The sequence below is a fragment of the Bombus bifarius genome, unplaced genomic scaffold (assembly GCF_011952205.1).
Source record: "Bombus bifarius isolate JDL3187 unplaced genomic scaffold, Bbif_JDL3187 scf7180000007966, whole genome shotgun sequence".
Lineage (NCBI taxonomy): Eukaryota > Metazoa > Arthropoda > Insecta > Hymenoptera > Apidae > Bombus > Bombus bifarius.
The window spans coordinates 5,399,594-5,415,833 of NW_022884352.1; the positions used below are offsets into that span (position 1 = coordinate 5,399,594).

General features: G+C 41.5%; 1 protein-coding gene across 1 annotated transcript in view; it reads right to left on the bottom strand.

Annotated features, from left to right (window-relative positions):
- Positions 1–16,240, bottom strand: part of LOC117217293 (ubiquitin carboxyl-terminal hydrolase 48-like) — a 76,457-nt gene that overhangs the window by 18,769 nt on the left and 41,448 nt on the right. Inside the window, exon 16 of the mRNA XM_033464804.1 lies at positions 14,567–14,692. Coding sequence (XP_033320695.1) covers positions 14,567–14,692 — 126 coding nt within the window. The remainder of the gene's footprint in view (positions 1–14,566; positions 14,693–16,240) is intronic.

Sequence of the window (16,240 nt, forward strand, 5' to 3'; positions counted from 1 at the left end):
TGGTAATAAAAATAGTACTAACGGTATATATATACGTATATTTTATAGAAGATAAGAATTTTTATCTCTACTCGTCGATATATGTACCTGTTTATTTGCAACACTGATACGTATTTTCTAAATTCTCACTATGAGGAATTTCATGATCTAATATAAATTGCGATTCTTCTGTAATATAGTTATAAACAAAGACCAGTACGATAATATAATGCTATGGGTGTCTCGTTAAAAAGTATCGAAATCTATTCGGGCAAAAATTCATGGTAACGCGCGAGACGCAAAAATATTCTGTTGTTCTCTCGAAGGGAAAAGAAAAATGGGCAGGTGTAGTTCGCGATAAAAACGAGTAAAAGATCATTCCACGAAATATGATGACGGGGAGAATAAAATCGATCGTTAAATAGTCAGACGTAGGGACGACGATGGTCAGACGCTTAAGTAGATCGTGTCTTCCAAACAACGGATAATTACAACTCGAAACGGCATGCCTTAAGTGCCATCGATAAAACACTTAAGCGTTTTCTCGCATAAATGCGAGGCGTGCGGCTCTTCTTTCGCGAGCAGGTCGTTCCAGCGTGCTCGTAATACCGTTTTCAGTGGAACCCGGAAATATAAAGTTTAATGGAAATGGTAAACGCGGTCCAACGACCGTATAAATATTCATCGACCGCCGTTTATATAAGCTGCTTCTAGGTGAATTATGGAAACGCTTGTCACTCGCACTGAGAACAATGCCATGGCAAGTGGGTGTCCCTTTCGCGACTGTTCACCTCGCCTTCTAATTATCCTGACTTTATTAGAACATTGCTTGGATGCTTCGCCTCTGCGAAATGCAAGTAGAAACCAAAAACCGTGAACAGACCGGCGGAAAAAAAATTCACAAGACGAGTTTGTGATGTTCAATTCGCTTGTGCGAGATGATCGGTGTACGGGTTACGATTACGCTGTTGATGTTCGTGCAAATTCACACTCTTTTCCAGAACGAATTAAAAATAGTATCATATTGTTTCTTATGTTTAATAAAAAAAAAAGTTTACAGTAGGTTGTCCCAAAAGTTCCTTTCGTTTCATAAGGAAATAATAGATGTACAATATAATTTGTTTCATTTTGTTCTATTATTGCAAGATGGATCATACATAATTCAATGAAATAAAACAACAAATGTCGTGCAGATATTATTTCGTTATAAAGCGAAAGGAACATTTTGGGCAATCTGATACGTTGTTTTGCAGCATTTTATTGTCGCGGTTATTGCAACAGAATAGAAGATCATCGAGACGTTTAAACAAATATAAATCAACGATTAAAATCCGATTTGTTTGTTGTAAAATTGCCTGTACTAATTTATCTATTTTTACTATATTTATGTGTGTATAATTTAATAATTTATTGTCAAATACATCGAGGCTGTTTTATTAAAAAATTTCGCTTCTTATACTCTGAAGCAACTGATCCCAAACTAATATTCGATTATAGTATATTTCCGAATATACCAAGGTTTCTACTTTTCTAGAATTAATTCTCATTGAAACGTCGTTGGCAACCTTTTATCACAAACTCTAATAGCGACTCTACTCTCGTTCAAACGATTACTCTTGTACAAATAAGCTAGCATTTCCTACGTCCGCAGAGTGGAATCTACCGTGCAGAACGAGCAATGAAACCAAATCACCGTTTAATCGACGCTTTCAGCGAAAAAGCCATCGATTTAACCGGTGATTCGCGAGCTTCCCAAGAATTTACGAAGCAAAACGAGATGTATGCGGATCGAGGGAAGAATGCAGCACCCACCGTATAACTTATTCACCGTTTAAGGGAAATTTCGATGCCGCATATGAAGAAGGTGGGGCGGGGGTGATGTTGGAACAGTGGCGCGGCCATAAATCATGGCATTTTCAGATTTCCTTTTATCAGTGGTACTCTCGCGGTGACCAGCGTTGACCCACGCCCATAAATATCCCCATTAATATTAACTTAGGCTGGAAGGCGAGAATCGCGAGTGACCGAAACGAGCTGACAAAAAAACGGGACCGGGGGAGGGGGGGTGCGAACGGTGGTGGAACAGCGGAGAAAAAAACATCTCGTATGCCAGGGACGAATCTCATATTGGACGCAGCTGGGAATTGGCGGATCGAAAAATTCATGGCAAACCGAATTTCCAAGGGGGTACGCCACCCTTCAGCGGTGGCTATTGGGGTGAGAATATTAGCTTTATTTTTCTGTTATTTCCGGAATAGCGGTAGCTGGCTGTTCGGAGTTATCATCGCGCGATCGTTGCAAATATCTGTGCCACGAAGACGAATCGAATTTATTATAAGGCAGGCAAACTGTAATTTATCTATCTGTAATATGGAAAACCATAATCGTTTCCTTTCGTGTCTTTCTCGTTCAATCTCGCCTCCACGATCTTACGATTGCAAATAACTTTTCTTGTAATATGAATTACAAAATTCAGCAGAGAGAATTTACCACGAGTGAATTTGTCGATGAAAAATTCCAGGCTAGTCCATTGCGATTCCTTTCTCTCGCTTCTTTGGTTCCGTGTTTCTGAACTTTTTCCAAATAATCCTCCTGTTCGAATAATTATTTATTTCTTCGCTATCGTGATTCCACAATCTTCGCAAATAACGTTTCGCACATAAAGACGAGCAAAACATCTCCAAAAATATACGTTTCTATCTGACAGTAAGTGGAGAAACCACAAAGACAGCCAAGTATCTGCAGCTCCCAACGAAACTTCCCTTTCTTTCGACACCGACGAGACACGTGTCTATTAATCCCGTTTCTTCCAGGCGTTCGATACCTCCGTGTCCCTCGAGTTGTAATTTCTTGCCACCGATTCGACACCCGCTTTCTCGTACAGCGAATCGCTGCAAGAAAATTGCATCGCGCGAAATGCAGATCGTGACGCGTGAAATGCAAACATCGAGAGCCACGCGTTCGATCGCTAATCGTTAAAAAGGAAGAAAGCTATCGATCGTTTCGACACCGTCGTCCTTTTGCTTTTTCATGCTTCGATACATTCAACGAAAATGAAACATTTTTCTACAATCGCCAACACCTAAATTCCATATGGCCGTTATAGTAACAGGTGTACAAAAAAGATTACGAAACGATATTCGAGACAGTTGCAAAATTTGTCTGACGACAGACGATCCGATTCTACTTGATCTCGTTTTGTCCTCTTTCTTCTAGAAACTATTTTATAGAAAATAATATCGATTAAGCAATATTTCTGGCGCAAAGAAGCAACAGTTTTATAACAAATACGAGGCACGTCCAGGAAGCGATCCAACTATTTTGTATCAAAAATTCCACCTTCGTTAACGTTCGAAATACGTTCTCTCGGATCTTTCACACTTCGTTCTAGTCTCGCCTATTTTATTTTTCGAAGGAACCGCAGAAAACAATTTGCTCGTTCCGGAGAATTTGCCATCAAACAGCTCCATCCTCTCGATTACGTTCAAAATTCGAAATCTCCTTCGATGGTGATTTTAATTTCCATTCGAGTTGAATTGGCGAGCCACGAGCGAGATAGAAACAATTCTGCTGAACCCATAGCTGTTCGTTCGAACACTGACATTTAAAGCTACATTGACGAATCACGTACTTAACTTTCACATACGGTTGCTACACTTTTCAGCGTATAATTCAAATTCGTAATATATCGATCCCATAAGAAGATAATAGCCGCTGTCTTTCCTTATCGATTTCTCATTACCTCGTAGCTTAATTTAGTTTTCAGATACTCTCACCGCAAATCGGCCGATATCCAAATATGTACCTACGACCATTAGCACACGCAGTAAGATTTATTTTAAATAGTAGCCACGTTCCATCAAGATCTGGAGAGATGGGGTTCTCAAGATATTCAAGATGGCCGGATACTTTCCTCGTGCATTACCAGCGAAAGCACGTTGCATTTATTCTCGGTAATTCCCTGGCTCTAATCCTGAAAGGTCTGCCACGCAACCTTCATCTCCGTTCGCCGTCCAGCCGAGACGTTATTAAGCCATCAAATATCCCGTGTATTATAAAATCATACTCGCGATTTTTCTCCGCGTGCACAAGATCGTTGATTGCGATATCAGCGGTATTGGCTGGTGAATATACTCGATGCCTTTTAACATCAGGGCGCAACGCGAGAGGAACAGGAGGATCTGCTCTCTGTTCCTCTTTAAAGCAGCTTCGCTCGATTATTTTCAAGTTGGAAGGCCAAGTCGATGATGATGACGATGCCTTTTAAGCCTGCATCGGCTTAATTGATTTATTTCTGAGAGGGTCCAGGAGTCAAGGTACCGGGGTCGCTGATTGGCCAGCGTAGAGAAGGGGCCATCGAGCGGACAGGACGATCAGCCTCGAGAGGACCTCTCTTTCTTTCCCCGCAGCTCCCCTCCATTCGAACCCTTTCTTCGATCTTATCCTCGAAAGGCTCGACAATTAAGGATAATAATTACGGTGTTCCGGCTACTGATCTCTGGCTACCGGTCTTCCGGCCAAATGAAAAAAAAAGAAACGAGATGCGACCCTCGGGCTTACAACTACAATGTTCCTGTAGCGGTAACGAAAAGTGGCCGATTAATAATGGCTCAATTTTCACCGGGCGTTGTAATTAGAACGATTTCATCCGGTCGAACATTGTTATTAGCCCGAGTATTTAGCTGTGATTCCGCCTTCTGATGGCTCGGTAATCGTCGCGACCTTTTAGTGGCGCCAAAAGATGGGACGACTCTATTCGCGATAGAGTTTAAAGCGGTTAGTAGAACGTTTTTTAATCGAAAGGATGTTCGTTGAAGAACATCGAGGTACTTACGAGATACTTTGGTATATCGTAGTAATTTATTTTGCTGTTGCGAAAGAGGATTTTCCATTTTGCGGAGTACACAGTCTCGCGATAGTATTCTTCCATATATTTCAATCTTTTTTATGAAAATATTCATCGTGCGTAGTACGCAATTGCTACACCGGTACTCATAGTGGGTCGTAAAAATGTTCCAACACTTGTTCAAACTTATTATTATCGACATATTTCACCTTGCGATAAAATTTCTTTAGCACCGTTTCTGAGACTTCAATTTTTAAACCAAGTTTTTAAAACGAAGAAATCATGAAAATGATGAAAAGAGACGGAGTTGATCGGTTTGGCTTCTCAGAGATCTATCGGCTTCGTATCATAAACAAATTGTACTTGGATTTCAATTTTATCGAAGAAGCTTCCCATTTTATCGTCAACAATTTTATCCTCGCGTTGATATTCCAATCGAACGAATACGACGTAGTTCGCGTTCGATTCGCAATTATTCGCTAGAAGAAACTAAATACAATTTCTAACTGTCGAACAGAATAAAATAAACGCGATACCAGTTTCGCGAAACGATCGTTGGTATTAAATGGATGGTCTTCGTCGAACAAACATTTCCGCCAGCTCCCAGCCGAGTGTATTTTCCTCTAAATTATACGATTCCCGGGACTGATGCTGAAAGCTTTACGATGATTTTATTGATTCTCGAACACGACTTATCGTTCGTTATTGCTCGTATCCCGAGAGCTCGTCCGAGTTCGCGCAACGCCGCGGGCCACAAGAATGAAATTCTCGGTCGGAAGATGCTCGAGAACAGCGTAGAATTTTGTTCGCGGAATTCCGCCGCGTTTCCAGATCCTCTGGGACCTCTTTCGCCTCATAACAAACGGAAACGATCGTCCTTATACATTCTAAACGATTCTCGAGCGAATAGAATGGAAGGCTCGTAACGTTCCTTTGATTAGCTATCGACGATAGTCACAGTTACGATAAATTCTCAATTTTTGTCCGGGATACGACATATTTACGTGAAACTTGAAGATGCAATACCGCACAGAACAAAGATGTATAGACATGTAAAATATCCAAAGCGTAGTATTTGTTACGATAGATAAAACAACAATTTGCTAGCCGAATTCCGCTTTGTTAATCATCTTCGCAAAATTCCGTAGTTGCATAAATAATCTAGTTATAACGTAGCGAGATATTTGATCCTCGACTGATATCGTCGAATATTTAGCGTTCCACGTATTATACGATAAAAATCATGAACGATAGTTAAGTGCATTAAAGAAAATTATAGGATTTATAGTACAAATAACAAAGTTCAAAAGTTATATTAATTGTTAATCCTAATTCAAATCGTTTCGAGATCACCGGATCTCCTTCGTCAAGTGGGAAATGGTTCGTTCCTTTTCTCTTTTATTCGAGGCAGATAGTTCCACTTCGAAATTTCCTCGTCACACTCGAACGCCCTGTTTTTCTTCCCTTTTCAGTCTCAATTTTTAAAAGATCCCCAGTCTCTTTCCCCTTTTCAATCTTCTCTTTTTCCTCGCAGATTCCAATATAGCGAGCTGCGCGAGGTAGTTCGGAGGCGCGCCAACAGAAAATTAGAAACATCCGATAGGGCCCTTTATACCACGATCCGAAGGCAGGGCAAAAAGGAACTCGCGACCGGATCGACTGCGAAATAAGCTGCTCCACCGGTGGATCGATCGATCGCTTGTACCGCGGACGTATAGATTCGGACTTAACGTCGCTTCTTCGATGGCATTCAATTTTTTCTTCCCGGTAGACGAGGATTTTTCACGGTACTCGATTCTGATTCGTCTAAACGCTGTACTTCGTCATGCCAGGAATTTTTCAACCAAGTCGGTGCTCGCCAACGTACACGTTCAGCGTCGTGTGGATCACCTTCTAACTATCGTATTACCTTCCACGTGTATCATTCGCGATCGTGAATTTTACTTCCAAAGTAACGTGTTTGATTTCCAATCGCTTTAAGCGTTCCAGCCCTTTGAAAAGCTAAAACATTGCTGGAACACTCGTCGATAGACGGCAACGGATTTTTACGCAACTTCGTATCCTTCAAACTCGACGCACCTGCACCTGTTTCTCCGAAAGCGAAACCACTGGATACTTGCCACGCGGCTGCAAATGAAACTTTACGATCGATGATGCATCGAAACGAAAATATGGAAGAGAAGTTGGACAAAGTTGGGGCAGCCAAGTGGAGAATTCGTATGAAAGAGAAGAATCCCGCGTGAGCCGAACGAGGAGAACGGAGAGATACGAGGAAAGAGGAGAGACATGTCCGTGAAGAGAGGAAACGGGAAGGGAAAAGGGAGAGAAAGAGAGGAGAGCGCGTCCAACACGGACATTCGTCACACGACATCAAACGCGGCTGCCGCCCGTTGGAGACTCGACCGACCGACTCTAAAGACTCCGGTCGATCAGCCATGAAGAGAGGGCGCACAGTGAGGAGGAATCGCAAAAAAATCGGGAAAAATGAGGGGAAGGAGGAAACGGCCGGAGCCGACTTTGTAAGGGTACTCTGTTGCTCTCATTCTTGTATTCAAGCTCGATTAATCTCGTACGTTTTCGTGTGCGGGGGTGCGATCCAGATTTAATTGCGACGTTGATTAACCCTTTCAACGTTTACACCGTTTACTTTGTAAGATGTTCAGAGAGGACGGATACGTTCTGACGCGATGACTAAACGTGACGAATTTCTGAAAATGAATGGGTTTTCTATATCGCGATATTATCTCTTTCTTTTTTCTTTTTTTATTGTGGACATTTGCTGCAGTATTGTTGCAGAAGCTTCGGCTTAGAAATAGACAGAAATTTACGGCCTTGCACCGATTGTTGTGTTCCGCGTATTAGTTATAGAATTATATCGTAGAAATCAAGAGAGACCCGCGAACACAATGTTCATCGTTCGTTGTGCTCGATATGTAGGTTGTAGAATTATGTATTTAAAAAAATTGTAGAAATATAGTATTTGTATAAATATTATAAAAATACGCAGATGAAGAAATATTGAAAAAGAAAGAAAATATTTGATACTTCGGTAGTAAGTATTCCTAATTTTAAAATATATCTCTGTATTACAATACCCACAAGACATTCTTGTACTAAGACATTCTTTGACGCGTTCTTTGACACATTTTCGCGAGCAGAAGCTTCAAGAATCACACGTAAAAACCTGACTTACTCTGTACGTCAAAAACGAAAATAAACGTTTAGATCAATATCTGAAAGCACGAACGAGAGTACCAAAGAGTACAAAGAGTTTACCAAGAAATTAAAGACAAACAGATGAAGAAGATAGTACGAAGGAACACGGTCGAAGAAGCGCGATTTGACCGGAAGTGACGCAGTAGGGACGAAGAAAAAGCGGCATAGGGCGCGAAGAGAAGCAACGACGTTCATCAACGATCTTCCTACGCCAAATACCCACAACGAAAAGGGAAAAGGGGAAAAATCATGATGTCGAGATGCAGATAGATGGCAGCATGTATTGACTTTGTAATCGCGACCTTGAATTACTGCACGAATGATGACTGAGCGGTATTTAATGTATCGAAAGACGTTCCGCGGCTGATTCTGCCGGCAAGTCATCCCAGTCATTGTATGTTCCAGGATTCTGAACCGGTAGCTGCCGGTCGCTACCGTCGTTGATCGTTCAATATACGACGCACTGGCAACTATTCCAGTAGCCGGATCGCCGCTCGAAGGCGAAGAAGATCGATTAATGTCGTTTCAAGAGTACCTCCGCGAAGAGATTTTTCAATGGTCCCTCGTAAAATTCATTTCGAAGTACGAGAACGTTGCATTCGGGATTCTTCACTCGATAGTTGGAATAGTAAGTGTGATAGTTTCGATTGTTGGAGCTTTTTAATTTTATCTTAACTTCATACACTCAGAGTCGAGGGACGAAGAGGGATTTTCAGAGTGGACTATAGCGATTTTCTTTTGACAGGTTGGTTATAGATAAACGTAGAAAAAGATATGTCAGATTCTGTTTGAATCTCTTTGACGAAGATGTAGGAGACGTATTTGTCCGCAGGATATTTCTGTGAATTTATGAGTCGTTATTAGGCATGTACAATTGTGCGTTTCAACGCTTAGAAAACATGGGAAAAATCAGATCTCTCTTTCTGTACGAAGTTTATTTATAAGGAAATTCAACTACCAATAAAAATATCGTAGCTTAGATCCATAAAATTAAATGGGAATTTAACATTGAACGATTAAAATCGCACGCAAAGCGGACAAACTCGTGTACGATGAAAATGGCCATTAACAATATTCCCTGCATGAAGTTTCTTCTTCCACCTGATCCATTAGAATTTTAAATACGAATTTTCTAAATTACTTTCATCATCCTACCACTATGTATATCACATCGAGAAAAATCATCGACAACCATGCTTCTTTTTGTCATCTTTCTTTAGTAGCTTACCCCAGTTTACTCGCTTAGGGCTTGGAATTAATTAGCCAGCCACAATTTGCTCGCCAGACCGAGGGACAGTAATCTGTCGGCTAACTAAATTTCATATGATTACGCGGCGGGAGTCGCGCGTTCGCGAACGAGAACATTTTACGACGCAAGATTTCGCGAAACAATCCCGCCTTTGCGGAGGAGCTTCTTGCCAACGGATTGGTCCATGGTTATCCGCATAACTGCGAACAATTATCTCTCGGTTACGGATTGTTCAGTCACGTTACAGCCACGATAGCGTGCTGTCGACCGTTAAAAGCAGCTAGACGCTCCTTAAAAGGATTTATCACTGTCGTTACATCGACCGTCAGGGGCCGATAGCCTGTGTTCGAACTCGACACTGCGCCGCTTGCTATAATTGCAGTCATCCCGCGCCGGAAAATTTCCTAACTTTTTTTGCACCGCCGACGTTCCACGGATTCGACTGAAAACCTCTGCGAGCGCTGCTCTTCTTTTTTTCCCACGAAGGCAAATTTTCTGGACGAACAGGATTTCGTCGAAGAACGCAAGATTTTCGGTTGACTTAGCAACGAACAACTCGAAGCGAATATAAGATGACCGGGCAAGAATCTTTCCGATCTTCTTCCACGGTACCTTGCCTGGTTTTTTATGTAATTCTGACGCGAGAATATTTGTGCATCTGTCATACGAATGCTGATATAGAATAATTCGTTGATTAAGCAAGTACGATTAAAGAAAGGCGTAAATGTAAGTAGTACGAAAGATAGCGTAATTTTATAAAACGTAACTGCATTTGAGGCGAGCGTTGAACAAATATAACGTACGCTACGGAATAGATGATTGTCAGCAACACGATGAGAAACGTCTGGTACAAAATTAACTAATATACGCATAATTTGTATCGAATGCTTCGGAGGAATCTTGGTACTCTGTCTCTCTATTCTACTCTCTATTCTATAATTCTAATCACCTTAATTTCTTCATCGTCGCTGTTTCTCGCCTCGAATTTTTATAGAATATTATCGAATTTTATTTAATTTCCCAATGTATATTTTCATACGTGGGTAAGTTGTCCAGTTTGATTTGGTTGAATCGCGGTACGCGTCGGCCAGATATGTTGCATCGTCGAACGAATTTCACGCCGGCGATACCGGATTTGTTTTTGCCAGGGCTGCACACTTCAGGGAGCAAGCCACTCTAATCCTCGTGATAAAACTCAGATCGAGCTACGGTGCAGCCGCGTCACGGGGAATTCAGGTTAATTTGTACCGGTAATGATTCACCGGGCTGATTGGGTTTCTTCGATGCAGCCTTCGCTCGTATTGGATCGTGGCAAGAAATTCATTTTACTATGGCTTCCAAGGCGGAACCTATCTCGACGTCCATTTCGAAGAATTCACCGTCAGGTGAGTGATTTTTAACCAGAGACCGATGATAAATCTTTCATTCATCGATCAAATGTTTTATCGATCAATGTGATTTCCTAGCTAATCATTAACACGTTCTGTGCCTCGTACTACCGTCGTCTAATAGAGTTTGCAATCAAGAAGCAGTTTACGTTTAAATTCTTGCATTGATAGCTAAATCACCAGCGTTACTTAATAACGATAATGAACAGGTTTATCGACGAGTAATTTTGAATCGTAAATTGCGTGCATCTTTTTATTAAAACTGATAGCTCATCGATAAACCTTTCTCGCCATGTAAATTATCAAAATAATGCACAAGTTTGAACAAGTTTAAACGATCGTTTAAGCGAATACGATATAACTAAATCTTTAAATTTAAAGGTACATACATTTTATACGTAAAATAAATCACTATTTAAGTTCTATTTCTCTAGCTGTGTCCATAGAGTAAACAGAAATTTGCATAAAAATCCGCGTCTAAAGATAACTGCCCTGAGACATTTCAGCAGACGCATGTACGTCTTAGAGAAACCTGTACCGGACTTTATCCAACTCTGTCTTCGACTCGATGGTAATTATCTACTAATCACGACGAAAAGCGCGCGTTCCATCTGCTCTACGCCGAAGTTCCTCGAAAAACTGGATTCTACACAAGTTGGCGATTAGAATTCGCAGTTGGTACACGCGTGGTGAACGAAACCAGTCGGTGAAAGGACGCGTTCCAGCGTTGTCACTGGCATTTTCCGTTTGACAATCCACTCGAGAAAGTCAACGGTGTTAAAAGACAGTGGAATTTTGGCATGGACGTTGCTTTCATAAAATCAGTGAACCGTGGAGGAAAGAACCGTCGAGGAACGCCGGAATTATTCCGGCGGTGTCGCGTCCCAAACGGACCAGGAATTTTTCTTTCGTCGACCAGCGACGGCTGCGGCGGCGGCGACAGCTTTTGACCCGGCAAAAACGGCGGCCACGTCCGCCGAATTTTTGGCTGAATCTTCGATCCTCGTGGACCGCGCGAACTGCCAGATATGCAGCCGGCAGAATCGCGGATCCTCACATGACTTACCATCCCTTTAAGATCCCTCCGTTTCTCGAATCGCGAGTCCGGTATATCAACTTGTCTTTTGCCATTTTATCGATGCAAAGAGGATCAGTCGCGCACGACGTATTTTTTGATTTAGCCGTTTTTGGAACGACGATACGTTCGAGAAATATTTCAATCCTTGGATATCCACCTTCTGGCGTATCATTTCATTTTTGTTAAAAGCGAATTATATCGCAGGTAGAAAACACCTGTCTAAGGTATCGGTCTGTTAGGTGAGAGCCTTACTGAAGAGTCCATACTAGCAGATCTTGGACGAAACGCTCACTATATCGCAGGTAGGTTTAGGAAGATGGGTTCATAGCAATTCAGATTATTCAATGATCCATCGATGTTTAAAATCTACGATAATTGACGATTTAAAAACAAGATCAAACTTCTATTAATTACACCAATGTAGATATATTTTTAGCTAGTATGTATGAAACCGTAACAAAAATTATCAGCGACGAACCAATTGAAATGAAATATCGTATATGATCAGGATTACAAGTTGACACGCGTTTTGGAGCATCGAGAGGGTGGTTATCGGGCGCGTTTCAGCGGATAAGGAAGATTTTTCGAGGTAGAATCTCCGGAGGTAACGTTCCTCTGGTAAGAGGCCAATTAACACATCTAATCTCGAGAGGCGACGTTCTCAACTAATCCCAAGACAAAATCGGCGGTCTTCCCGTTATCTTGGACCATTGCCGGCGTTAGTTATCCATTGTCTCCGGCTTAAAGGAAACGGTAGCTAGATCTTAAATCTAAATTGCACCTGTTTGTCACTGTCCGCTGCCCTCCCCCCTCCACGACAAACGTATCGCCCTGACTACAATTAACACTTCGCCACACAAAATCCACTTGATCAAAAACAGCGAAATTTGGTGAAAAGGAAACGCCGTGGAAGACGAACGATCGAAAGGAAATTATCGCTCAACCATGTTAAAATACCACGTTCAAGTAACCGTGTAGAGAGTCTAAATGAAAATAACACGGAGAATCAACGTAATGGAGATTCTGTAATATTCTGATCAACTTATCGATTGACAAAGTGGTCTGTCAGGGCTGATCGACGTCGAGAGAGAAAAATTCAAACGATACGTAGGAATTAGGATGTTTGAAATCGGGACCGCTAATGCGTTAATCCGCCGTTTCACCGGGAAAAAGTCTGTCCAGGATGAAAAAAGTTGGAATTGATCACGGTCTGCCGTGGCGAATGCGATGGCTGACTAAGCCGCGAGTTATGCCCGGTTCTACACATTTACGTACCGCTATCTATTTATCGAACTTGTCGAGCACGCCCAGTTTCCTCTCTCCTTCTCTTTCTATCTCTCTCCAGACCACGCTACTACTCGCCTCACGTCGATCGTATCTTTGCCGGATTTTTCACATAATCACTCGAGTCTAGCAATCAGTTTCGACAGCGATAATTGATTTCCAACTACCGACCAAACGTTCGCAAACATCGACAGGTACGAGGAAACTCAGGTGGATAGAAAATATGTAAGACTTCTTTAATGCTTTCAAGTATTATTCGTCTCGCGAGATTCTTATTGTTTGAAATGATATTCGTTCCACGATAATGTTAGAATTTATGTGAAACATATCAAGAACACAACGATGGATACGCAAACGAAGGATACTTGTTCCGCAGGTGCAAAAGTATTTGAAATTATCATACGAATAAAGAGTATACAGTTATCGAGGGTTTTAAACTCAGACTCGATTAAGTGTTTTCTAAGAATAACTGCGTCGAGTGAAAAAAACGTAAAAAAGTAGAAAATGAGAGAGAATAAGCGTACGCAGTCGTAAATAGTTAAGAATCATAGCTAAGAAACGTCCGAATATAATTCTCATTGAGCAAGAAAGCCTCTTTTCATACGAAAAACCCCTGAGTATAATTGTGATAATGATTATACTAAATAGTACAAAAGGAACAAAGAAGGACTCTCCCGAAACTTCACCTCGCCATAATGTTACAACTAAATTAAAGTAAAGTTAGTACAATAAAAAATATACGAACTGGATAAATAATTGTGTAAATCGAAAACAGGAAGCATCGCATTTCGGCTTCCTCGCAGATCTTGTAGCCTGTTGGACCCTTCGAACGATCCTGAAGGGTCTTGTTCGGATGCTTCCATGCGAGGAATGAGATACCAAAAATAACAGACAGAGATGGTCTTACGGTTTGTCTTATTGGCGAAACAATTGCGTCACTTACGAAGGAAATTCTCGTTAATTGCGTTAAAATTTCACGGTTAAAGGAAGCCGATACGAAAAAGTGACAATGCCAATCAAAGAACTGACTGAGCACGCGATTCAAGGATCTTTTCTCTTGATTATTTTTCCACGCTTTTTCCCATGTAGAACGTGCTCGAGCAACGTGGGAAATTTCCTCGCGAGAAAAGGTCGCGGATAGCTCGATTCGGATCACACTTTACAGACTCGGAGAACAGCCAAAGATATTAGACGAGTATTTCTCTTTAGCTTGGGTAATTCAAGTTTAAGGGGTGGAACCACCCTTTGAGGTTCAGTTGCTTGGAAGCTAACTCGGAGAGGGTTACAGACAGGAGAAAGATTTGTTTAGCAAAAATTGTATGATTTCTCTAACGCGTTAGAAGAAGTTGGAGTCAAGAAACGATTTTCAATGCGAGTTAGCTCGTAGCGCTTTTCTAAATGATGTCTCATGAACGTTAGCGTAAATGTATCTCTGTGTGGTGTCCCTAAAAATCGAATGAATTTTTGAAAAAGGAAATTCCTTCAAATATATTCGATTAACGAGCGTTTCTTTCGAATTATCCTACCTTCAAGGTGAGAAGTGCCCCAGGAAATATGCCAAGCGCCGCAAGACTCTGACTGTGATCGGTCAATTCGTGTTCGCCCAACATCAAATGTTGATCGTAGGGACCAGCACCGCAAATTTGCATCGTCTGAAAAGAAACGCAAAAATGTATGGCTGCATACGATAAAATAATTTTCGAAAGTTAAATACTTACTATGGCGTGGTATATTCCCATCTATCGCGAGAAAACATATAAAGTTCGCGTGGCAGTGGCGAGTTAACGTAAAAATACTCTCAACGTGACCCATGGGAAATGATTGGCGAAGGCAACAAATTCCAAGAACGTAGAAAATTCCAGCGGCTTGTGCACCTCCTTCTCCGCGCATCGAACTCCAAAGCGGACCGCGAGAAGGGAAAAGAAACCGAAGGAAAGGACCGCGTCTCGAACTCGGAATCGCGGAGCATGCGTCCGGGTAATTGCTTAATTTGTGGAAGCCGCGTTCGAGAAGCGGTTTCGCGTTTACCCTCCGTTCAACTTCTCGAGGAAGGAACGAGGACCAACTTCCCCAGTGCCGGGGTAAACGTGCAGGTTTCTGTTTTACGAGCGAGTAACCGGCCAGAGCAGCAACAGCCTCGAAGAGCAAAGAGGAGGAAGACCGAAGCGAAGTGAACGATTTAGAAAAGAATTATACTTTGACTGTATTTACGTCGAGCGAAACTTTTCATCTTTTAAATACGATGGAAGTTAGACGAAGGGAGGAAAAAGCTACGAGAGCAATTTGAAAAATTGATAGCCCAATGAAAAGATGTAATTTTGGAATTCGAAGCAAACAATACAAAAAAGAATTACTCTCGGGGCTAAAGCTGAATGGCGTTCTGCCATTGATGGTTTTAGATGGAGTGTCGGAAGGACGGTTTCTTGTAGGACTTAGAAATCTCTGTGGGCTGATTGAGTTGACGGTGACGTGGCACAAACGTCTCCTGTGAAATTGATTTTAAATTCCAAAAATTAGTTCCGTTACACCCACATTCGATAAATCTTCGATCCACAGCTTTTATTCTAAAAAACATACATCCTGTATCTTCGAGCGGACGTTCCTGAAACAAAATTTCTTCGGGAAAAATGTTGGTCGAAGAACAATCTTCGAACATCGAACTGTAGATCTTGTAGAGGATTCTCGTAAGCCCTAATTTGAGACCTGAAAACCTTGACAAAGAACTCCATCGAGAAGTTGAAGTGACGAAAGTTACGAGATAATACCAGCGTTTACCGTGGGGAAACGAGGAAATGAAAAAAATAAGCAGAGGCAAGAGGAGAAATGATTGGTTGGGTCAAGAAACCGATGCTTCCTCGTTAAGGTCTTCTCTGGGCACGAGAGGTGCTCGACCAAACCGATAAATAGAGATCAGTTTAACAAGGTTGCGAAGTAGAAAGGGAAGAAGCTGAAAGATTGCCCTATGTTCCGACCAGTCTTTTACCTTTCCTTCCTATATTTGGAATAAAACGAATAATATTTTAGAACACAATAAAATTAACAAAAAAAGAACAGTATCCTTGCGTACGCGCCAACACAATACAATACAGTTTGAAGAGGCTTTTTCAAGAAACTTTTTCTTCTCAGCTTCAAACAATATCGACTCTTCTATTTCCGCAGTTAAAAGAATAAAAAACACTAATCCCTGCATGTGCGCGAAC